The sequence below is a fragment of the Leuresthes tenuis genome, unplaced genomic scaffold (genome assembly GCF_036924035.1).
Source record: "Leuresthes tenuis unplaced genomic scaffold, fLeuTen1.0.hap1 SCAF_8, whole genome shotgun sequence".
In the NCBI taxonomy this organism is placed as follows: Eukaryota; Metazoa; Chordata; class Actinopteri; order Atheriniformes; family Atherinopsidae; genus Leuresthes; species Leuresthes tenuis.
In genome coordinates this window covers 18,941,430-18,967,394 of record NW_027325362.1, presented here as the reverse complement: position 1 = coordinate 18,967,394, position 25,965 = coordinate 18,941,430, and the positions used below count along the sequence as shown (strand labels likewise).

At 38.2% G+C, this 25,965-nt stretch overlaps 1 protein-coding gene across 4 annotated transcripts in view; it reads left to right on the top strand.

The window, feature by feature from the left end:
- macrod2 (mono-ADP ribosylhydrolase 2) overlaps positions 1 to 25,965 on the top strand; it is a 374,142-nt gene that overhangs the window by 102,067 nt on the left and 246,110 nt on the right. For all 4 annotated transcript variants that reach the window (XM_072391251.1, XM_072391250.1, XM_072391249.1 and 1 more), the window contains exon 4: positions 17,515 to 17,544. In XM_072391251.1, the coding sequence (XP_072247352.1) occupies positions 17,515 to 17,544 (30 nt within the window). The remainder of the gene's footprint in view (positions 1 to 17,514; positions 17,545 to 25,965) is intronic.

Genomic DNA, 25,965 nt, shown 5'->3' with positions numbered 1-25,965 from the left:
TTCACTGTTGTTTCCTGTTCCTTGAATCAGAATGACAAGTGGAGTGTTTTTGTTGGACTGACTACACAATGATTTGAGAAGGTAAATAAGTCAAATAAAATTGTAGCTAAGTGCATTTAATAGCTTTATGAATCACGTGAATTTCCTATGCACAATTAATTTCAACTTTCTGTTCTGGTCATTTTGGCACTTATCAATTTGTATTAACGTGTCTATCGTGTCTATCTTTGCATTTTTTTTTATAACCAAAACATTATTTGCACCTGAAAATCCAGTTTTATATACACTTTTCTGTGTTATTAACAACAAAAACACTGTAATCATCTAATTCAGTCAACCTTCACTAAAATTGGGATAATTGAGATACTTCCAGCCAAACATTTTTGTTGTTACTACTCACCAACACTCTTATTTAATGGTTTAAAACAGTGTCTTTGTTTTTTTAAATATATAGACGTTTAACGAGTCTTTTGCTGCTTTTGTTGATTTAAACACCTCAACAACATTATATATTTAAACAAGGAACTTTGAATAGCGAAATCAATCAAATCTAACATGATAAATAGCCCTGTTGGCATCAACAAAGTGTAATAAACTAGAATATAAATATATACATTTTTCAAGGCTTGAAGGGAACAATACAAGTGACAGTCAGCTGTATGTGTTAAAGACACAGTATTGTTTTAACACTCCAGATGGGCAGGGCTGTATGTGCTGTTAGTGGGCTCAGAGGCAGGAGGCCTGCGTGGAGCTTAAACAGCTGCTGCTCTTTAAATGAAACTTCTGACATTAACAGCGGTTAGTGCACTCCTGTGAGGCCTCCCTTTACAGCTGTTTTGAGGCCATTTCAACTTTTAATTGGGATGGGAGAGATCATAGATTACATTAGCTGAACAGGAGACTCTGCGGGCCAATAGACGTCCACAGTGGGACCCCTTCTTTTTTTTTTATATATATCCTTTGGGCTGCTAGCTTCGACGTAGCCTTGCTCCTAATCAGCCTGCTTTACTGAGCACTGGTTGTCACAAGCCAATCTCAAATATGTGAGGGGCAGTTTTGTAAGGGCCTATTTAGACTTTTAGTTTATTACATCTGTTTGTGTCTGTATGTCTGCATAAGGAAGGCATCAGTGTTCAAACTCTTTTGAATAAATCAATTACCTCCTACTTATTTTCATTGTAAAATGTTATACTAAAAGAGAAAATGCATAAATAGATATAATTTTTCTCAAAGCGTGTATGCCGCCAGTCTAGACTGGGTGGCTGTAACCAATACCTGCTGTCTGGCTCGTAGTGACATATTATATATTTTGACGAGACAATCCCTGTATTTGTGTATGAGTTAAATATGCCCAGGAGACGCCACTAGAGTCGCATATCTGCAACCATATTGCTAGAAAAGATTGACATACGACTGTTAACTCAATTCAAACTTGATTAAGCCTAATTGATGAATGAATGCCCCCTCTCTTTGAGCGAGGTGGGGGAGGAAAGCCAAAAAGAGTTATTGACAGGGCATCAGTGCTCCCAGAGTGCTTGAGAAATATGTTTTCATACCTCAAAGGACTCCGGTTAAGGGGTCAGACTCTGTAACCAACATAGACGTTGTATCCACTTGGGTTGTTGAGTGAATGTTTGCACTCCCTGTTAGATGGAGAAAAATAGTCAAGATTTATGGTCCTATCAGTCAAGAGTGTCTTTCACTGTCCTGTTTCACATGTCAGGTGAGATGGGTATGCACACATGCTTGCTGCCTAAAATACATGCGAACACAACAGTGAATGCTGAGCAGAGCAATCCCTTTGTCCTGATCAGTTCCATATAAACACTTGGGGCTAATCCTGCACCAGTGGCATTGCCTTGTAGTTTCTATTCCTTCCTTTCCTTAAGTCAGTGCTCTATATTTTGCTTTCACATAGGGCTTTGTCTCATTAGTCTTTGAGGGACTTGCAAAAAAAAAAAAAAAAATTTGTTACACTACTTATGGTCTCTTTGTAACGCTTTATCACACAGCAGCCATCGCCCCACCACATGTAGCTCAGTTGGCCTGCTTTGTGTTTTAGCTGCTATCACAGGATTCGTTTTCATCCTGCATCAGATCTCATTAAAGATGGAAGTGAAGATTAAATCGCATCCTCTTTAGCACACTGTAGTACTGTGCAGGAGTCATCCACTTCCCTTTTATTGCTCATAAGTAAGATTGAAGTGGCAGTTCCTGTAGTGGCAAAAATGAAGCTTGTTTGCCACACCAGAGGCATTTTTTTTATCATAAAAGCTGACAGATGCTCTGGACACTATCAGGACTGTAGCAGCCCAAGAATATAGTAGGTTTTGCAGAGAGAGATATAAATCTTAGTGGGTTATAGGGGTGTGGTGCCAATTGTATGAACAATGCATTTTAAAACCTACACAGGTACCGTACGATGCTTTAAAACAAAGCATTGTACGGTACCTTATTCACTTTTTTCCTTCTACTATCTACCTCATTATGTTTGCTGTTTTTCAGTCAAAAATGCATATATTGTAAACTCTGATCTTGTTGATTTGTCGAATTTCCTGTGTGACAGAGACTCACGTGGAGTTGTCAGAAAGTATTCCTCTGAATGAGAGTAAAGCTATGTTTCTTTTGTGCTTTTGCGTAACAGAAGGAGAGTTAAGCCAATTAAATGCTTTTGAGGTTTGAAAAGGCATCTTGGCTTCATAAATGATGAACACAGCCAGATCTAGTACTGTCCCTTTACTGGTTGCTCCTCAGTAATTAGAACTTCCATTACTGATCACAAATTACCTCGTCTTTGAAGTGGTTCCTTAATCCAGACAGTGTCACATTCTTTCAGTGTATTGAGGGAGAAAACTCAAAGACACTAATCTGATTCTAAATCTGAATTTAGCAGTGTGGCGCTTATTATGCTATAAAGGGAGCCCCTGTTTAATTAAAGAGATTCACAGAATTACTTTACAGTGATTCTCACAGAGGTTGTTGGAAGTTGACATAATTGAGAAATTTGTTTTTGAATTCTTCAGGTACAGTGTGAAATCCATGTAGCGTAAACCTCAGTCATCTTATCTTCTCCAGTTTTACCTGGTGGCAACATGAGAAATAAAACCCACTGATGTGTACTCGTCACCCCTTTGCTGCCAATTCTTTTTAGGTAATTCATTCAACTCAGCTTCCAAACTGAACTGCATTTTAATCATGTATTGTTTTAGCCATTTGCGACTTCTGTTTTCTCTTTTCTTCACAGTGCTCTCACATTTACTATTGGGAAACACACAGGCAGGAGCCCCTTTGATCACAGACTGGACTGCCTCATGGTTGAACTAACCTTGGGATACAGATTGATTTCTTCCTCTAACAGAGGTCACAGAGACATTTCCATCCTTCACTTTTCCAAAGAATATTTTTCCCACAAATATTTTACAATCGGATTCTATTTGTCATACATGTGGCTGACCGACCTTTCAAAAATGTGTCATATTTATCCTTTGCCCTATGGGTTGATAAAGTTACAAAAGTGACCGCGAAGAGTGCTCTATGTTTGTGTCTCAGGACTTAAGACCTGTCCCTGCTCATACTCTCTGTGTGGTTGGTGACAGGAAAGACTAGTTAAGGTTGATTTAAGAAAAAGGGGATATATCAAGTGTTGTAGCAACCAATGCATTTCAAATGATGTGTCCTTGGGATGCAAGGTTACTGTGAAGTCTTCTCACAAGAAGCAGCCTGGTGAAAGTCGAGGTATCACAAAATGTCCAGGGCTTTTTCAACCAGCGAAAAGATTATTTCATGTCTGAGTCTTTTGCTTTTCCACTGACGTGAAAGGTTCAGGTTAGATTAGGGAAATAACGTCTGTTAAACTGTGTGTTGCTTCTCTCCAACTCCAGACACTTACACCAGTGTGTGAACTTAAAGCTAATACCCTCATGTTACTACTGGTTCTCGGGGTTGTTAACCTGAGCCTGAGAACATTTTTAAACAATTACAGATTAACATTTTATTTTGCAGATATGCAGCTTTCTTGTCATAATTGGAGCTCACGCTCTTCTTTAAATCTTGATCTTGCTCCATCTGCATGCAGTTTTCCCCTACCTGACAGAAGCCAGCATTATTGGCTGAGTTTAAATGTTATTCTTACAAATAGGAATAATTATTCCCACAGTGCATCCTAAATTTACAAAGTTTACAAGCTATGGTGGATATTAAATGCAAGATAGCTGAGACAGAAAGGTGGATATACAACGCTGGGATTATTATACATGTTATGGGATTCAATTTCTTCCTAGAACTTATGGGTCAGGCTTTGAGGAAAGGAAAGTACCTCTGGTTCCTGGAATAGTGTCCTGTGTTCAAAATGAAGCTTTAGGAACAGCTTTTTAATTTAGTGGAAAAATTGCAAGTAAGAGGAAAAAATTACACAGTCAGTTCTATTCTTTTGAATTATTTTAATCAAAACAGTATGAGCTCTTGGTTTCTCTCCTTCAATTTTTGGATTCAAAATCTTAATTACAAACAGATCCTGTACACTTCTTCCAGGTTCTATTTTATCACTTTCTCTTTGATTTCATGCTCAATTATTTTAAAGACTGTCTAATGCTCTCATTTAATCTTTTCCAAGTCCTGCTGCTTTTTCAAGCCAGATTCAGGTTTTCCTTCATTTCCAGGCTCCCACCTGGCAGAGAGTTAGCCTACTGTGACGGTGAGATAGGGATTTAAATGATTTTACTCATGGATCTGTGTCTTTTGTGTCCAGTCTGGTGCAGGAAAAATGGATATAAGAAACAGTTAGTTGAGTAAATCTTACAGGGGGTTCTTCCTTCTTGGTTTTCTGTTCATTTAACATGCAGTTCATCAGCATCACATTTAGTCGCAGTATGTGCAAAGCAGAACAGCTTCATTTCCTTCAGCAGGTGTAACAGGATCATGAAGGAGTTCTCCAGAAGTGACTGGTCTCTCAATCCAACTAATGTGCAAGTGTGATTTAGTGTTTTAAGTGTACTAAAGTGAAGCACTTCTCTATTCACTGCCCCACCTCCTTTTGAAGAGCCTCTAACACAGGAACTCTAAAGCTGACAGTCTTGTGTAAAACTCTCCTGACTTGTATAGATGTACTTGAGGGTTCACTACTTATTATAAGCCACATTTTCCATCTGCTCACTTCAAATAGTGGATATAAATTGGTCATTTCATCCTGTATGAGAAGAACACTCGGGAGGCATTTTCTTCACAATTGGACATCTAGTTTAAGTCTTGCCTTTGGCATTTAACCTGGCATTAAGATAGCTACAGTGAGTATACACTGTATTTGTGTTCAACAATCAAATAAAGAGCTTGAGAGCAAGCCATTTAGGAGCTGCAATTAAGCAGTTCTGCAAAGTTCAGGAAGAAGACGGCAGTATCGTTTAGTGAGATGTAATCATTGTCAATCTATTCTTCGACTTCTTCACCCTAAGATAACTATCAGTCTCAGCTGGCAACGGGTTTGTCTTTCATTTCGTTTTAAAAAGATGGTTGTTCCATTGTCATAAAAGATAGCTTTTCTCATTTAGTGCGTGCCAAAATTGCTTGTTGTGAACCATCAATAAATGTGAGTCATAGATGCAATAAAAGTACAAACTGCATGTGTCTTATTAGTTTAATTGGTTGTTTTTTTTGTCTGTAATTGTGACTTGGCTGATGATCAGAACACCTTTTATAAGTAACTACGTCAAAAATCTTGTTGTTTTTTTGTTTTTTTTCAAATTCCACACTTGTTCACTCAAATGAAGGTGAGTGTGAAGAGTTAAAAAAAGCTGCAATGAATAATTTTTCAGGCAAATGTAGATGAAAAGGATGCTTCACACTATTCCGTGGCTAATATCTTTTGATAAGTCTAAGGGATTTCATTTAGTGTGTGTGTGTCCTCTGTTTAGATATCATTAGGGGGTTGTCAAAGGATAATTTCACACTTTATGATGAAGCCAGGTGAGGCTGTAATACAGGAAGAACCTCAGTCTAGTGGGTTTCTCTCAGACAAATGAGAAGTACTGTAAGCTTGATTTGAGCCGACTCAATGCAGTCTCATTTCAGAATGCGTAACAGATATTTTGGTCCGCAGCAGAAAACACAACAGCCTGACAGTAAAGAAACTGAAGTACAGTTATAGTATGCAGTACTAACTGTTACATGCCTGAATTAGCCTTTTGAAATTATGACGCAGTGCGTTTGTACGATGATAGTAGTTGAGTGGTGGCATTAGACCATTAAACGTTCTACATTTTGCTCTGTGGACAAACATAACTACTACATGTTTTAGAGAGAGTCTGGGCTGGACTGAAGCTAAACCACGGCATAGGATTAAGGTTGGTGGGAAATAGTCACATAATTTTATGGTGGGTCTATGTTCAGATTCATCAATTAAATGAGATCAACCCAAACAGATCGTATAGTAGTTTCACTATTTCATAGGGTATGCATGTAAAACGGCTTGAATGTTGCCAAAAAAGTAACTGACAACAGTGAGCAGCTGTAAATTATCCATCGACGTTTAGTTAAAATGAAAAAAAACGTATTGAATGCTTCTTTGAAGATGCATTGAAGTGACCGTTGTCTGATGCATGTGTTAAAGAACAATGAGGCACAAAACAATAGAACATACTTTAGGATATCTGCATATGCACAAACTCCTCTACTGTTGTAAAGGCTGAGTATGTGTTATTTACAGTTATATTTAGACATTTGAGCAGCTTAAGAAAATGACATATTTGGTTTAAAAGAAAATTTCTTCTCATAGAGAAAAATACTGTCAGTATTTACTTTCATAGCTGAGAGGCATTTGATTGCCAGCTAAGAGTCTTTATATTCTTCACTGAGGAAGTTTCACAGACTCTTTTGTTGCAGATCACTTCAAGAGGTTGTCTTATAGAACATGATGCCATATAAGCTAGAAAAGATCTACCTGAAGATTGAACAGATGTTGAGGACAGCAGACTGCGATTTCGCAGGCATGAGTCAACTTTAAAAAAAAAAATTTAAGATAGTTCATGTGAGATTTTTAGGTACGCTTGAGGTCAGCGTCCTTTTCCATCGGCTTATAGAGGGAAGCAAAAAGCAGAAATTGCTGATGTTTAGAGGAATCCTGACTTCTCTCTTTACACAAAGCAGAATATCTCTACTGTCAGCTTTAACAGTTAACAAGCTGTCCTTTCCATCGAAAACTGCTATTTTCTTCCTCCAAACCCAGAGAGCTAAGGTTTAATTTAATTTGTTCAGAGCAGTTGCTGCCAAAAAAACTTGGCACATGTTGCTTTGCAGACTTCAAACATGAACTTTGTAATGAATCTTTCTCTCTGTTTGTGAAAACAATAGCGAAAACATTACCAGTAACACAAGCATTTCATTAACCAAGTCAAGTGGTGAACTTAAAATTGGGACAAAAAATACTTGAATCTCCTTTGGAAAAAAGAACATGTTAATCATCTGTTTGTATTGACCATGTGAGAATATCTTAAGAAAAAACAAACACATCAACCCCAATGCATTTTTCCTCAGCTGGAGTTGATCAAGTCCATTTGGGACAGAAAGAGAGAATGACTTTCTTAGCAAGCTAAAGAAGAGGCTTACATCAAGAGGAATTTACTGTTTTAGCATTTTAGTCTCTGTTTGGTTCTTATATAATTTATATTATTTGCAGTGCTTTCATATTTGCAAGCTGTACAGTGGAATGGGGCATCACCACATCTTCGTAGCTAAATCTTGATGCAAGTCCTTTCCTTGCTCCCTGGCTGAGGTGCAGTTTTATCTAAACTCTTTCATGGTCTTCTCGATTTCTTCTCGTCACTGACAGCTCTTCCTAACTGGCTTTTATTAATGATGTTTGGGACAGCAGGAGCCGCCAGCTGGGAGTGACTATGCTTCTCTCTGTAGCTGTGCCTTTTAACCTCAAATCAACATAATAAGATATATACCCAAACATATACTGTGTACCTGTATGCTCATGAAACACAGCTTTTGATGTTAATGCTTTAATATTTCTGAGCTATAATATCTAGCAGGGATATAACAGCTGATATCAACACATTGCTTTCAGTTAGGTCCTTTCTGTTTTGCACTTTAATGTTTATAGGAAAGGAAAGAAAAAAGAACCTTGACAAATCTAGTTTGCCATCAAAGACTTGTTTGTAGGACCTCACTGTTTCTATCTCACAAACCTTAAAATTCAACCCACGATTCAGGACAGCCGTGAGTTGAGCTGGTGCAATGGAAGACATTGTTTTAAGGTTAATAAGAGTTTTATCTCCCTACCAAGAATGGGGTTATAAATAGATCATGATCCAAGTAAACAATTCCTTATTAACAACTCCCTTTTAATGATAAAACCATTAAAACAGCCAGCAATAGCGTTAACACAGGCATTGGTTATTTATGAAATGGCCTATCTTTGTAAAAGCTTTCACTTTAAACATCAGACTGAACTAATGTATTCATTTCAACATTTAGTAGTTTAAACTCTGTTAAACGTGATGTATATGATCACTAATGAATTATTTTACTATACGAGTGTCCCTATTACCTGCTGTAAAAATAGTTTTCCCTTGTTGTACAATATTAAATCAGGTTCTCTAATAATTTTATCCACGAACAGCTCAACATTCTTGAGCTAAATGTACAAAGATTTACAGCACCATTTACAAATATAATTAAAATACATTAAAAACACATCACATTTTAGACTCGGTGCTCAATAAGTACAAAAGGAGAACCAACCAGACTGTGGTTGGCGCTCGAGGGAAATGAGTTTCTGTGACATAAACTTTACCTCCAGGGCGTACTTCGCAGATGACCTCAACACTTACACCACTGTGATCAAATAGACGCTGGTGGGAATAGATTCTCTTGAGTGCCTGCTAAGTGCATTTTGCTAAGGAAGTAAGAGAAGTTAAAATACAGTTAGTGTTAAAAAAGACAATGCACTCTTCCTTAATGCAATGTACTCCACTTAAGCTATATGGACTTTAAATGTGAGCGTATATACCTTGCCCCAGCGATCAAGAACAAGACCCTCATTTCCAGACTTCTTTTTTTTTTGCAAAGAGAAAGCAGTGATATGTAAAGACAAAGTCGATTTTGAAACCACTCTTCGGTAGGTGAGGCTCTCCAATTTAATGCTGTCCTGGCTCCTCCGTCTGAAGAAATCCCAGCCATGTTGTTTTGGATGTAGTAAGGGGAACTGTCTGACTGCCTGGCAGGGGTTAGTGGACTGAGAAGGCCCTAGAGGATCCTGTGAGTCTGTACTGTACCAACAGGCCTGATCACCAGTTATGAAGAGGCTGAGTTAATGCAAGGCTGACAAGTCCAGAAATGTGATGGGGTAAACCTGTAATGTGCAGCCTCTGGTCCAAATGCTGCCAGACCTCTATGGTAACAATCGGTTTTGTGAAGTTTGCCAATAACCTATTTAATCTCAATTAGAAAATGACGGTGCCTCCTCAAAGTTAGAACACACACACACACACACACACACACACACACACACACACACACACACACACACACACAGGGGTGGTAAAAAACAAATAGAATATCTTGCTCTGTTGAATAACATTTTGTATATTTAAACACTTCTACATAAAACTTGCCCTGGCACTTTACTCTCTCCAATATACATTGTTTTATTTGCTATTATGTTGAGTTGTTAGAGATTTCCTTGCAGGGAACTCAGCCGACCCTCCTTGTCACGGGGAATTAATTTTTTAACTTATGAAAATTCAGCGATAGTCGTAAAGCAAAATATGGCTGAAAGATAATGGAAGGAATTAATAATTAGATTGGTTGTTTTCCTTAAACTCTGTTTGTGGTCTCCCACAAACCACAGACGTTTATCTGTTGTTGTGGCAACCGCAGTGCATTTGAGATTAAAATGAGAGGAATGGATCGAAACAACTTATCTTCTGATCCTTGCTCTTTCGATGCCCCCCATGCTGTGAGTTCTCTGCATAAATGCTAAAATGTTGTGTCTTAAGTGTTGAAAACAAGTATTAAACTATTCTTCAATCGTTAGTTACAAAAGAAACTACTTTTTAACTTTGGTGGCATTGACTTTTCCTTGGTGTCAACTTCAGAAGCAATACAAACTCACAGCCCACCAACATCTTTATTTTCTTGTAATTTCCACAAGATCCCACCATAGGATTGGGGGATGAGCAGATGCAGGTAGATGTATATTTATGAGGGGGATGTGTATTTCAGGGAGAAGCAGTGTTGTGAAAGGTGACCTTGTTAGATAAAAGGAGGGCTTGGAAGCCAAATGATGAAAGAGAATGGGATCATTCTGGGCTCATTAATGTGGATTTGAAGGTCAGGTAATTATAACAATAGACAAGTGGGCTGGCTTTGGCATCTGGTTTTGTTGCTTTGTTATGATGGTGACAGGCCTACAGACGAAAGGGATTAATCACTGTGACACTAGCTTGTTGCCACATTGGTTCATTCAGATGTTGTAACACTATTGCTGTAGTTCTTGAAAGAAGGTGCAAAACAACATTTCAATTACAAGTGGATGGCATGTACTGTTTAGATGAAATCAGTAGGCTTAAAGTAAACATGGCAGCCAGCTAATGTGGTATTTTAAAGTGAATCTTAGAATAGAATTTACATTTTAATTCCAGTGGTAAAGAGGTATTATCTGTTTTTCTTTTAATACAAATGCCTTCTAAAGCTTGACTGCTTACAAAGTTGTACTAAAGTCAGTTACTGCTTCACATACTGTAACAAGAAGTCGACACAGTTGAGATTTGTATGACATGGACAACTGTATGCAAAAGGACAGGTAAGTATTGTGTGCAAGTATTACAACATTAGAGTTTATTAGCAATCTTGAGAAAATGTTTACATAATTCAATGTAGTTCTTAAACAGTGGATTATACATGTCTATACACACACTATATATGTATGTGTGTGTGTGTATGATTGATTTTTCACATTGCATACTTTAGTGTCTTGCCTGAGTTTCACCATCTTAGGTCATTCACTTCAAATGAAGTCATTTTTCTGTATGAATGCACTTTTGTGATCATGCCACCTCTGCCACTAGTTTGTCTGGCTCAGTCTCCCTGAGGACTACTAGATGCTACAGTATAAAGAACAAAAATGCCAAGCAGTATTTTCAGGCGAGGTTTCATGCGTGGTGTGGCATGCATTTTTAATGTGACACATATAAGAAGTACTATTGATGCTTCTCTTCTCTCATCTCACAACCAGTGGCTCATTTAGGTTGTATTTCTATTTCTGCAAATTTCAGCTGCCACAAACAGCAAAACAGGCCCTGTCATTAAAGTTTAGAGTATAACACAGCTCCACAGACTGAGAGGAGGGAAGGGGGGGGTTCTGAATTTCAACATTCAGACCTGACATGTAAACACTCTGTGGAGGAGCACCTAATGAATATCTGTCAAGAAATGCTACAAATAGGCACTTGTGTTTGTTGTTCATTGTGTGTTCGACGGTGATGTATGCCTATCAAATAGTATAATTGAAGAAAAACTATGATCGTGCTGTTGGTAACAAAGAACAGCTGTTAGGATTTAGTTTATTCTTTTCCATGACAGATGATTGTGTAAAGTCAAATTAGTTAAAGTCAGGATGTTGTCCATGTGGAGAGAAAAGATACACTTCAGACACAGCAGTGAATGATATGAAGCAGCACACTGTCACAACAGAATACAGTGAAGATCATGCCTACTGTAGTTGATTGATTCATAAATATATATACTATAAGTCCTGCTAAACTACTTCTAAGATCTGCGGATGCAGATAGACTGGTGGCATTAAATTGCAGTGGCACTTCTAGTTACTTTGAAACATTACACCAAGATTTCTTTGACTCAGCAACGGAGCAGGAAACCTGCACCTCACCAGAAAACTTTTTATTAGTTTCTGTTCACCATCTTTTCTCCCAAAGTCATAACAGCGTACACTATTAACCTCTGAGCTTACTGAGAAACGTGTGAGAAGGTGCTGAGGATAAGGCGAGTGTACATTTGAAGCGTACTGAAAGGGTTCAGTTAAGTGGCAGGGACCAGAAGGTAGACAGTGGATCTGTTTACTGCCTTGAGGTTTGTGGTTATGCACTAGCACTTTCCATTTAACTGCATGATCTAAGGCTCTACTGATGACACCACACATGCAACCGAGATCCATGCCTCAGTGCCCCCTGCACACACAGGACTCACAAACTGAAGTGCACACAAGCCATTTTTATGAGAGCTCCGCAATTATCTTGACGCAGTGAGATGAGAGGGTGTTTTCACTGTTACTTTTCACTGTGTTTGTGCTGGATGCTTGATGCAGTACCACAATTCGTAATCTATGCCCGTCACGCAGTCTGGTAAGGGTTCTGTTATCAGCATGTTCTTGTATTGAAAATATACACAGGTGTCACTGAAGCATTTTCATTTGCTGAGGATTAAAGGTTGCTGCGGTGGTTAAAAGTTTAAAGGGCAGACAGGAAGTGGGTGTTCCCACATTGACAGTTGTGGCATGTGTTTGATGGGCCAGCCTAATGACACTGACCAGCAGTTCCTAATGACCTACTGTCTCTCGGCAAACTGGGGAGCCTTCCCACTGAGATTTATGACCCGCATTGTGGATTACTGCAGAGATGCCGCACCAGACTAAGGCCAAGTTATGGCCCACTCCTTTAGCTTCACACTTTCTTCTCATTCCATACATGCAAGGTAGTAAATGTATTTACCAGAAGAAATATTCAGGTTCAGAACTTTTTGTTGTTGTAGCGTTGAAGATGTGGTCTCTGCTGTCCTTGAAAAAATTGATCCATGCTGATGCTTAAAAAAAAAAAAAGGAGGGTGAAGTTAAACATAGTGCAGTCAACAAAAAAAAGATACTCTGAAACTAATCTATACTGAAAAGTAATTTCTATTCAAATACTAATTTGCAGTGGTATTGAAGCTGAAGAGAACTTCAGCTACTTCACAGCCCAGCTGCAGCCCCTCTGCTGCTCGCAGCTGAGCACAGTTGAGTTCACGGCTCAGCCTGCTGCTGTTGCTGCATAAAAGTAACTTACTTTGTTTTTACTGCTGTAAGAGCTCCAAACTGTGACTGCTTAGTCACATTTTGACACGTTTTTTTGGAGACAGCACCACAATTGAGGACATCAGTACAACTTGAAAAACTGCAAAAAAAAAACAGACACAGATGCACTGAACTGCTGTGAGTATGTGTGCAGCTTTTTAAAGCCTCAAATCAACTAATCAATCTGCTAAAGGGACTGAAATGACAATAAAAATTCAGTTAATCCGACCAGGTTGGGAAGGAAGACCTGCCATTCACTACATATGAATCATGATTCTCAGAAATGACACAATTTATGTGCCCTCTGGAACAGTGTAAACTCCTCTAAAGTAATGCTTTACTCTTATGTTTTCCATTTGAAATTAAACTGAAATTTTGTATTTTTTGGCATCAAAGTTAATGTTAGGGATTTTGTCGGTGCTTCTATGAAAAAAATGAATTGCTACTTTAAAAAGTCAGTTGTATCATCAGAATGTCGTTCTGATGATACAATAACGTTCTGCTTTAACAATTTCCTGACATCGAAATAAAAGGTTGAAAATATGTTGTTTTGAAATGTCTCAATGAAAAATAGTTCTTTTCCCATTTATTCTACTTTCCTTTAAACACCATACGGTGTTGTTATAGTATTGGATTATGCATACACTAAAAACAATGTATTGCAGATGGATTTCAGATAAAAATACAACTTATTCTAAGAATGATGATCTAAAAATATTGTAATATTGATTCTGTTATATCAATGTTTATATAAGTAAGAAGGGTGCAAATGGATGTTGACGGGTTCGTACTTCATAAACACACACCTCCTCTCTCTCACACTCATGCTCTGTTTCTATAGAACACAGTGAGAAAAGTTACCGGAGAGCCTGCAGGGTGTAAAAAAAAAAAAAATGTTGTGATTTTGAACAGGTGTGTAGTGGAAGATCTAAACAAAATTTCAGAAGTAATACCAGTTAAATTTGCTAACAGTATGAAATTAGTGGCCCTAATTAAGAAGAAAAGTACTACCTTCTCCGCTCTGTGAACTAACGTGTTAAATTGCTGGTGTTTGCTAGTTAATTAGCCATGTTATCTACCAAGCTACTTGGCATACAGCAGGCTGTGTATTTAATCTATGCTTGTAGATGGTTGCTAATATTCATTCCAAGACAGTGTGACCTTGAGTTGCACAAATAGTTATGAGAGGTGCTCCTGTCGATGTGAAGTCATGAGTATTGGTAGTTGGTTTATTTTCCTCCACTACAGCCTTCTCTGATTTTATTTTGCTTCTTTCATTTTTACTTTTTTTCCATTTGTTTGGGTTGAAAATTTTCAGAACAGAAACAGAATTGTCTTTTATTTTTATTTATTGTTATGTATTCAAAAAGACAACTCCACATGTAGACACTACCACTACTGTGGAATGAACAGATACTGGTGTGGTGATACTAATTGTTCATTCTCCAGCTTGCTAAAGGCATAAATGTGTCGACGCTACACAGACTGAACCCAAGGCTGGCAAGACGGCAAAGAGAACCTATTTATAATTAATGCACACACTATGAAATATGGATCATGAGATAGATGTGGGCAAATATGCATTTTATTTTCTGTTTTGCTTTTCACTGAGGATACTAACCAGATATTTTTATTCATCTTATGATATATGTGTATATATATATATATATATATATATATATATATATATATATATATATATGGTCTGAGATCACAGACTCTGTAAGTTTGGATACGTTCCGTGTGCAAGCAGCATTTTATTTCATAAGATTAACTGCCAAAACTTGCTTTTTTACATTTTGATCATTAAATGTGAAGATACAACAAGAAAGAGAATGAAAAGGCATAAAGCAGCATATTTACATTTATTTAGTTACATATTTATCAATATAAAAGCAGAGATGAGAACTTTCCTTAGCTTTCACTGGGTTGTCACCATAAACACTTCAAGTCACATGTAGTTAAAATGCATCTAACATCTCAACTCCAAGCCTACTCTGTTCCCTACAACCACTACTCTTCCTTGCATGCATATATGTGTATATATATATATATGCAGGAGCGTTGTGTCAGACTGATTAGCAACCACATCTCCTTTCTCTGATTAGGTGCGGTGTAAATGAAGTGCCCCCCTCAGGCATGCATTTCCATAATGTCAGGTAATTAAACCTCAGTGTTTTAATAGCTCAGGAATAGGAAGACTCCCCAGGAGACCAGACAATGATGACAGACTATGCTGAAAAGTAGCATACTGTTAACTTGCACTGAACTGGTATTGCAACTATTCATACTGAAAATAGAAAATTGACATCAGCCTTAATGTGTGCAACATTTAGGGTGATCTATTGAAAGAAGTGAAATATAATATTCACAACCTTGTTTTCGTTTTCTTTAATTTAGAATAATGTGAAAATAAGAATGACTGTGTTTTCCATTATCTTAGAATGAGCTATTTAGATCAGAAGATAGAAAACCAAAGAAACATTGACTCTAGAACAGTGCTTTTTATTTTTTGCAACCCCTTTAGTCTGTTCCACATGCTGGGAAGGGGAGGGTGATGCCAGAGTATTCAGCTGGTTATAATTCCAAATTTGTTATTCTTGATATCACCACATGTCATACACATGACCTCAACAGAAAAGTTTCCTGCTTCACAGACTGATTGCTTGTTTCTTAACATTTATCCTAAAATCACAAATTCAATCAAGCTTTGATTTTTTAAAAAAAAATTTTAATTTAAATGTTTTATTTTATTTTTTTCACCACACTTATCCGTGCCTCTAAAATACAAAACAGAAACTTTACCAGCCTGATTATAAAAGGCTGTTCAGGAAATGGTGCACATTTGAGCTATGTGCTTTCTTTTGATAGCTGACAGATTCCAGAGCTAAACAAAGGCTGCGGGAACACAAGTGTCTTTTTCATCACAGAAAAACCTGGAGAGGTGCTATTGTAAACATGACAGTGGATTGTCACTACATCCCTGTTTGGGTTGCTGTTTTTTGTTTGTGTGTGTTGTGCTCATACTATATGTGTGCACAAAGACTCACAGATGCACAACAAAAGGCTTTTGATGAAACAAAATGTGCAGTAGGAGAGTTTTCTTTGTCAGGCCCACTCATGTGTGATGCCCAAATTAGAACAATGCGAAGCCATATTGGTTCCACAGAAATGCGTAGAAGTGAAGTGAACTCATGAAATTACCTCGATCATGTAATCTGACAAAGTAGTCATCTTTGTAAGTGAATAAATAAAAGCCATGGGACTTTACTGTGATTGGATTGCTCTCATGGAAAACTCATATTCATTATCTTACTTGTGCACAAAAATGTTTTTGAGAAAAAAATCATCTTTTAATGGGGGGGTTTTCACTCCTAATGATAGCGTTTCTGCGGCTCGGACTGAAAATCATTCAAAGCATCTTGCGGTGTATAATGCTTTTCGTGCCCTATGTGTGAACTTCACTTCAAACACATCGGCTACCTGCTTTGAGTAACACAGTTTAACAGATGTACTTCTAATCTTCCCTCTCTCAAAGGCAGTGGATGTCTTAACTATGCAGAGCAAAATGAAAATTTGTTGCTAACAAGAGTGTGAATTAAACTGTCTTGAAATTGACAACACATACCAGTGAGCTTGCTTTACAATGAATGTCTTCTACATGTATCTACGGTGTGTCACATGTGAGAACTCAGCCTCAGTTCTAGAGATAACAAGCTTTGTCCGATGGATCTCTCAGAAAATGTCTCCATGGAGAGCCCCCACAAAGCCATGGCAAAGTGTGATTGTACAACAGCTGTATAATAGTAGATATGACCGTTGCATTTGAGCAAAATCTGTCAAGTTGCCAAAGAAAAAAAAAAAAGCCAATCGAGGTTATCTGCCAAATGAATGGCACATTTGCTGCCAAGTCTTTAATTCAGTATTTAAAGAAAAATACTGATTCGTACAATGAATCATTTTGTCCATTGGAGATGTGATGAACAACCTTTTGGATGATACATTACTTGGTATCTCTGGAGGACTGGTGTTGTTGGAAAGAAGCTGACATCAAATGCTAACTTATATTGTGAGACTGCTATTGAAATGTGTAAATACAGGTTTAACTGAGATGCATAACTGTACCATGTCTCAAGCCATTTTCAGGCCCCTACTTAAAGTAATACTGCTGCTTTAGTTGCTTTAGTGCTGTGACACTTTCCAGGATATTTGTGGGATTAATTCAGTTCTGTTCTTAAACTTGCAAACAAAAAAAGCTTGATTATAAGATGACATGAATGACATATTAGATGAAAAGAATGGTGTCAAATGTATGTTTATATTTGTGTGACATTACTCTTATGCCGTTAAATATTCCAAACTAGAATTGCCAGATATTGTTGACACTTGGATTGAACCACATTTGAATAGCTTTTTGAATTGACTTATTCTTTTTTTCTCTCTCTTTTCAGCAAACTCAAGTCTTCTGGGTGGAGGGGGAGGTGAGTGAATCATTTTGCCAGCTTGTATTTTGATTATTCCAAAGGTTTGATCTGGTATGGAGCCTATATGCAGTGCAGTCTTTGGCTCTTCCCTGACTTTAGTGTCTATTTTGTTTAAAGATTCTGTATTAAACATAACTTAATGTAAGACCAAAATGTTAGTGTGCTGTCGGCCAACCTTGCTCTGTGCCACACGGGGAGATGGTCATTACTTTAGCAGCCTGCCGAAGAGCATTATCATCAAAGCAGTGGAGAAAATCTGAGGCAGCCAACTGTGGTGTGAGAATAATGGGGAGGGAACTCAACAATGCTACTGCCCAATCCTAATGTCACTTCTTTGTGGAATTTGACTTTTGCAGTGACATGATTGAAATAATACTTTTTCACCACAGTAAGACACAATTGGGGTTAATTGTGCCCCCCTTTACACATGGAAAATATATGGCAATGGTGAGTTCCCAAACAGGACAAAGTGCAATGTGAGTGCATTTGTCTGAAATATTTATCTAACTTTTAGTGTGTATAAAGTGTATTTTAAGGGGCTTTATAACAGTATTCTTGTTCATTTTATGAAACATTTTTAGTTGTCAATGTTCTAAATGTTGCCTGTTTATTCGAGGCAATAAAAGAGGCAATGATGTGAGAGAGAGTTTTAAATACTATACCATATTTGTTGTGTTATCTTTATTTGTTATTGTCAGATAGCCTCCATATCATATAAATCTTATTTAGACTTATTTGGAGTTAGAAAGGGGGAGAAAAAAACATATTTTAGCAGATTTCCACCTCACAAGATGATTAATTATCAGAATTTATTTATTTGTTTAAGATTTTCCACTAGGCAAATGAGTCATTACAGACAAAATATAAGTGGAAAGAAACATCAAAGCCTCAGTATATTTTACTGCTCAGTGCACATTAAGTCCATTAGAGTGCACATGAAGCTGTTCACGTCTAATCGTGCACCTTGGAGTTGCCCTTATCTTGTCTGATATATGGTTAAGACTACAAGCATTCAGTGTTGAATCTCAATCTTTCAGTGGCTTAGAGAAACCATCAGCAGACAACCATTTTAAGAATTTCTGTAATTGAGAGCAGAGGTCACAAAGATATATCTCCCTTACCAAGCATGACCCCATAAAGCAGGGTATACCATCCCCCCGATTGGTGTCTGTCTCTGCAGCAGTCGACTCTCAGTATTGATTTGCCACATACAGAGAAACACAAGAAGCTATTTTCATTCCTATTATATTCTCATTATTGTTGTATTGTGGCAAATCATCTTTTTACAGCGCTTCAAATCTTCACCTTGTTGATTGATCCCGTTTCTTCTTGGACTAATAATAGGTGTTTGTGTATTGTTGATTGCTCTGTTTCAAAACAGCAGTAGCAAAAATGAAGTTGAATTTGCGGCTGTCAACAGTGGAACGTGAGATCTTACGTGTCAATTAATGTCATACTCTGCAAGAAAACATTTCAGTTGATTGTGACCTGCAGCTGTGCTTATTAACTCCAAAGGAATTCTAATTGTAGCTTGTGCTTTTTTTTCTTCTTTTTTTTTAAGAGAGCAAAGCCTCTTTTCATTCTTAATTGACTTCCAGTGATGCTATTCCTGCCAAGTTACTGGCACAAGTTACAAGGTCAATTAACTAAAATGCTAAGATTCACATTTCTTGTGTTAATGACTGTAACAAGTCAAGTTACTGCTGTCATTCTGTAATCTCTTATATGTGCATTCCTGTGGCATGTGCTTTGTTTTTGACCATGGTAAAGAATGATGATTAGAGCCAGGGAGAGATTAGCGTTATCTACAGAGAGTTGAAAATGTTATTTCCCCTCAAAAACAAAGCTCTACACCGTTTGTCTTTTATGTGCATGAGACCAAAAGGGGTTTTATCTTCGAGTGTCTTTATCACTCAAAGGTGGCTGCTAAACCTGCAAAGCTGTTTTCTCAGTTGCCCTGCCCACCTCTGTCTGTGGCTTGGTATTTGAAGACCTCCTGCCTTGGTGGTGGCGAGGATCGATGTGAGGAAGAGATGTGTTCTCATATAGGGCCCTCCTTATCTCCCAGCTGTCTTCTCAGGGCTCTGCAGAGGGCTGGCTTCACAACAGGATGATCCATCATGCCAGCCTCGCACCTGAGCTGTGCTTATTTTCTCTTAACTCTGGAGGTGGGCCTCCTGCCAGTAAAATGAAAACTTGACAAAGTCTTCACTTTATGGAAATAAGTTTTGCACCCACATAGCCTTAAGAAGGTTTCTGGCTTGACATGATGTTTTGGGATTTTTAAAAATGGTATATCTTGTAGTATATTGAAAGAAGGGTTTTGCCAAACTTTATATTGTGTAATATATAGTGTCAACAGTGAAGACAGGACATTGCAGGTTCTGTAGAATTGCCTCCTCAGCACGGTAAAAAGGATGGAGATAAGTGATACATAAGGGGAGTGTGGGTGAGGTGTTTTATTTTTCTGCAGAAAGAAAAGACATTGTAATATTTCTAGCATTAGTTACAAAGATTTTTTTAAAAAGTAATAAGAAAAGGTTCTTATGCTCTGATTCTCAATTAAATCCTTAGAAATCACTGATGGGATTTCTCTCTGGGCTGTACACCCTCAGTATTATGTACACAATGGGGTCAACCAAAATAGTACGGTTATCTGTGTTAGACATGTTGGTCTCATTGGGATTCCAAACATACATAGAGGGAAATAACAATGATCTTTGATAATAGCACACTAAATGAGGCCTCTGTGAATAGAGGGTAATTATGAATGGTACCAGGTTGCTCTTGTGATATGTGTCACAGCATGGCTGGATGCTGGCACAGTCCCAAAAGCATAGACCTAATGCAAACATCAAGTTGTCTATTTTGCCGTACCCGCGATTGGTCTCCTTTTCACAGATGCAAACACAAGCATTCAAGCACACAGCGAGCCATGTAACAGTATCGTGAAGCCCTGTGTAGCTGGAAAAAGGGAGCTCCCATTGCCTTTGATGTGTCCATCCAGGAAGGGAATTGCCTCATTAGCATTCTAACCAGAACCGTTGGCCATTTAGCACTCAGCTTTAACTAGACCACCCAAACAAATCATTTCTCTCACGTTGTGCCTCTTTTTTTCTGCTCCATTCAAGCAGCGGGGCACATGCATGGTTGTTTTTTTACATCCTGACTTGATATAATTTAGCCATAGGCTGCTAATGCTGCATGAACTCACCAGCCTTTGTCATCACTTACATAACATAGTCCAGAGCGCTGCGCATCCTTCTCCTATGAGTTTCCTAAACAGTGGTATAAGTCATGACAAGTGCCAACACATTGTAGCATATAGGCTTTATTATGCTTCTTGTTATCGTGTCTGACTGTGGGGGGAAGGGTTGACCTGTGGTCCTTTGTGCTACTTTCCAGTTGAAGATGTCATCGACTGTGGACTCGCACTGACATGACGTGACAATGCTTAACGTCTCCTCTAACAGAATGATGTGCAAATAGATATAGAAAGGATGTATCCTGCACCCTAGCTATAGAATATTAGCTGTAACTTTTACGTAGTATGTGAGCAGACAGTACATTTATTTATCCAAACACCCATCAGCATTGCATGTTCAGAAGGGCAAATTCAGGCTGGCTCTCACCACAACACAGGGCTCCAGTATGCTTAAAAAGAGTGTATTCAGTTTCAGACATGTTTGGATAATCCTTTATCAAGATTTCTAAGTGCTTCGCAGCACTTATCTCTATCTCCATTCGTTATGCAAAGAGCTCTGTTTTCTTTTCCTGTCACCTCCAGGTGAACCATTATCCTCTGTCTAGGTCCTACCCGAGGCTTGTTTATTGAGTAGACTGGAGGGGACCAGGGCATGGTGATTTGGGCAGGGGGAGGGGTATAGGTCAAGATACAGGATGGTGTTGTGTGACAGTTTGGGTTAGTTGGCCTTATGTGCCTTACACAGCTCCCAGGATGCCCCCAAACTAATTACTCAAAAGTGACATATTTTTCTCCCAAGTTGTAGATTGCACACTATGCTTTTGACTGATTGCTCTCACAGCAGACATGGTAGTAACAACCATTAGCATAACTTATGACGGAGCGTATTTCCCCATGGGGTAGCCTAAATAATGTAAAATGATAAATTGAATGCAAAGATTCTTCAGTCAGCGGGACACCCTTGGGATTTTCCCATCTCCTCATATTTAGTGGGGAGTTAGTTACACTCTGCTCTTTACTCAGCTTCTATTTAAACTGTAATGCTCCATATTCTTTTTAAAATGTGTTTGAGGCAGCTCGCATATAAATGTGTGTCAGTCCACCGCTTTGGGATTAGCCCTGCTATTAAAATCTATTTGTGATGTAAACACACAACGTAAACACATTTATTTTCTCCCATACTGTGTGATTAAAATAAAATGTATTTTTAACATGTACATACCTCTCTGTATGTTATAGCTAGGAAAGGAATTTATATGCACGCTTGTTGTGCTTTCTTTTCAAAGTGAGTCAGGAAAGTTTATGTCACATAACAAAAAATTATATTTAGAAAAATAATTTATGAGCCAACTTGTTTTTCAAAAGTAAAGAAGCCATTTTTTTTAAAAATAATACAACCATTTTGGTTGATCATGTTTGAAGCATTCCAGTACTATTAAATCCAATTATTCCACCAAAAAACAGTGATGAATGGATTAATTGATGCAGAGTGATTGGGCCATTCAGTTTATCCTACAACTGTGGCTTCCACATTTAGGATTAGCGTCACATTATATTGCGAAGGGAAGAGGAAATGGTCAGGGAGTCAGCGGATCCTCGAGAGAAAGAGAGCCACAAAAAGAAAATCTTTTTTTTTAAAAAAGCGTCGAGACCAAGGGAGGGAGAGAAAATGCCATGGAGCCATCAAGAGCTGCTTTAGCTTGTGAAATCGGTCCGTTGTGTCATGTTTGGTTTATGAGACATCAAGGAATGTTCCAAGGAGTTTTTGGAGAGGTACGCAACTATGAATAAGCGTGAGCAAGTGGGGCATATAGTTGCTATGTGTCCTGGTATCCTTCTCTTTGCCTATGAATCATTCATTTCTGTCTCCATGTATAAATCAAGCTTCCGGCTGTGGCCTGCGGCAGTCATGTCATTAGCTAGTTGATGGCATCACTTGATCTCTGGCACTGCAGTGTGGGTGAGGGAAAGGGTCTAACTTTAAACGTCGCACATATCTGTATGTCAAGCTGTGTGGAGCTTTTGCTGTCTGCCTGGTGTTACAGGCGTTCTACAGCTAACCAGGACCACATAGAGATATGCTTACATAACACAGAGATGTTTCTCTGCTGAAAGTTACATTTATTTATTTTTCTATCAAACTGACTGTTTTCTGGAAGTCTCTTTAGTATGTGTATGCATAAAGTAGAGCTTTCAGACAGTGGTTGTGTAGGGCACAATATGTTTTAGAATTTTGTTGATTATACTTGCTGAAGCTGAATTTTCTGCATATGTAAAACAATTTCTCTTTTTAAAAAGTGATATTTCAATTATTTGTCACTTTAGATTTTTGGAAGCATCAGTTGACTTCAAAGCTGAATATAAAATGACGGCTATACGTTAAATCCCCATTAAATATACTGTTAGAATAAACCATTTAAACCTGTTTTCTCTACTCCAGCCTTCTCTTTCTACTATAATTTTCAGACTGAAACAGTCTTGTATCTGAAGTCATTTCAGGTGAAGGGCTTAACTCGTTTAGAGTTTCTTTTGGTTTTATATGCTTACCCTACCAGTCATTAAGAGCTGTTACAGTTTCAGATTTCAGACTTGGACAAGTATAAAGTGATTGAAGATTTTAATAAAACAAACTTATTAGCAGTTATCTGTTTTCAAAGTTATACATACATTTTTACTTCTGCACATGCTTTTGTGCTTAGAAGGAAACGAATGCAAGTATACAGTAAGCCATCTTAAATACTAAATAAATATGTAATATTGCAGTCAGGTCATCTACTTCCCTCAGGTTTTCCTCTGTAAACATATTGCAGCAGTTTGTTTTACCTTGTATTTGACCTCTGAATGCCCCTTTTTCTCTGGAGTTTTGCACCTCTTGCTATATCTGAAAGAAAGAGTGATATTTTGCAATTCTACAGCATGTGTACTTAAAGCACTCATTTATTCATTTGCTTTTGTACAACAAAACCCATTAAGTTTAAGAATTGTATTCTTTAAGATGTCAGTTCCAATTGTGCAAAAAGTGAGGATACCACTGCAAGGCTTGAAAAGTGGCAAGAAAGTGTCCATTTAGTTTTTTTCCACATTGCCTCAAATACGCCTTCCTCCCGTACCCCAAACTCCCTCTTGTGCACCAGAATTTCTGGGTCAGTTGTTACAATTTTAGACAATTCAATGCATTACCAACCCCAGTGTCGGAGCACATTTGTATCCTACATGGACTTTATATGTAGCTTTTTTTTTTCTTTTATCCTGCACACACTTCACTGCACTGTCTATTTTCTTTTGCATACATATGTCCTTGTGTATTACCTATATGTTCTCATGCCTGTGTGTTTTCATGACAGCGTGTGTGAGTGTGAGCGTGATCGTACCCGTATTTGCTCACATGATGGCTTGTCTGTGTGTTGACACCTCTTCAGAGATAACTGGATGCTGAGTTGCCTTGTCAGTTGACTCACTGGTCAGTTTTGGTCCTTCTGCCCCCAGCAATGCACAATGGAGTGATGAGATCTGACAGATGGGGACAAAAGACCCATCCCATACTATAGCCTCAATAGGGACATCAGATGAGACTCTGGAGACTTTATAGGCACATGCTTACAATTGAATCAGGAAAAGCAGACATGCCAGCAGTTATTTATCAAATTTTGTTCATTTTTTTATGATTAATTGCAATGCATATAAGACAGACATGACTGTTTCAATTGCACACCTCCACCATGTGGCCTGATTTACAGCAGAGGCATAAGCATAAATTGCATGTGCCCTGTTTAAGCAGTGCAGTGTTTTCTTTGCCTAAACATTCTCCACAATGCATTACAAAATGATATATAAATACTCAAGAGTTCTAACTGTTCACAAATATCTTATATTTACAGTAGTGCTGCGATTGTAAATGGATCTTAAGCTTGTGCTTGTCAGTGCACTGATAATGGGTCTTTAAACTAGCTATGGGAGTAAGGAGCATATCTATGTGAGTATTTTTTTAAAGTTCTTTTTGGTGGCTGATTAGTGGCACGTCTTTGACACTTTTTGTGCAGCGACTGACCTGCTACAATGGCCTTTTGCCAACTAGTAACAAACTGTCAAGCTTTGTGCATCTCTCATGGGGCAACCTAGTTAGCTATATCTGACAGGCCACTCGCCTACATGGAAGGTTTCAGCCCAGGGAGGGTAGAGCAAGCTCCAGAGGAAAACTGTCATCTTTTTTGTCAGACCACAGGGAAGAGGAGGAGTTTGTATTCCTCTATGTCTCTCTCTCTCTCTCTTACTGTATCAGCCTGTTCCCTTGGTGAAGATCTTCACTGTCCCAGTGCCTGTTATGCCCGTCTCAGCCTGACTGTGCAGAATAAACAGACGGGTGTCAGAGGATGAAACACCAAGTGTCCCCTTGGAGCCGGGCTTGTCGTTGTGTTAACTCTCTCGCTATTGCCTCCTGAGAACCACAGCAGACATCTCAGTATGCTATCTGAGAGTGACACTGAGACAGGCAGTTGGGCTGAGGTGAAATACACTCCATGTGTCCTTCCTGAGGGAGAGATGAGCGTTTATACCACAGGGATGATGCCCGCCACTCCACCTAATCCTCTTCTGCCAGACACTTCATTATCACCCACATTCTGCAGCTGCAGTTTTTGTGTGCAGACAGATCTCTGAGGAGAGCCACAGAATCTCTAGTAATGGTGGAAAGAAAAGAACAACTGTTCAAGAAGAGTGAGAAGGTTCAAGATGATTGATGGAGGAAGAAGGTGCCATGAAGAACGACAGAGGGATACACAGTAAAAGATGTGGGGTTGTTGGAGAACAGATTTCACATGAAGTGGGTGATACTGAGAGGAGAACAGCTTGTGTAATGTCTTCCGACTTCCTGTCTGTTTTCCCTGAAAACTGAAATGGAGAAAGTTAAGTTAATGTTAATTGATTGCTTTATGATAAAAGTTAGATACAAAGAACTATTTTTTTGTAGGGAGAAACATATAGTCAGATTATTCAAAATGATAAACATGCAGCTAATATGTTGTATCTTTTGAGTAAACCTTTAGTAATTAGCCTTTTTTTAAAGAAGATTTTAGTTTTTGGTACACCAAAGGACATGAATATTAATGTGTTTGTTCCATTCTGTGTTGAGAATTTGCAGAGATGTCTACTGTGAAGATTAATTTCTGAGTAGAAGAGTGCAGCAAAGCTATTTGAGCCCACTGAAACATGTTGGC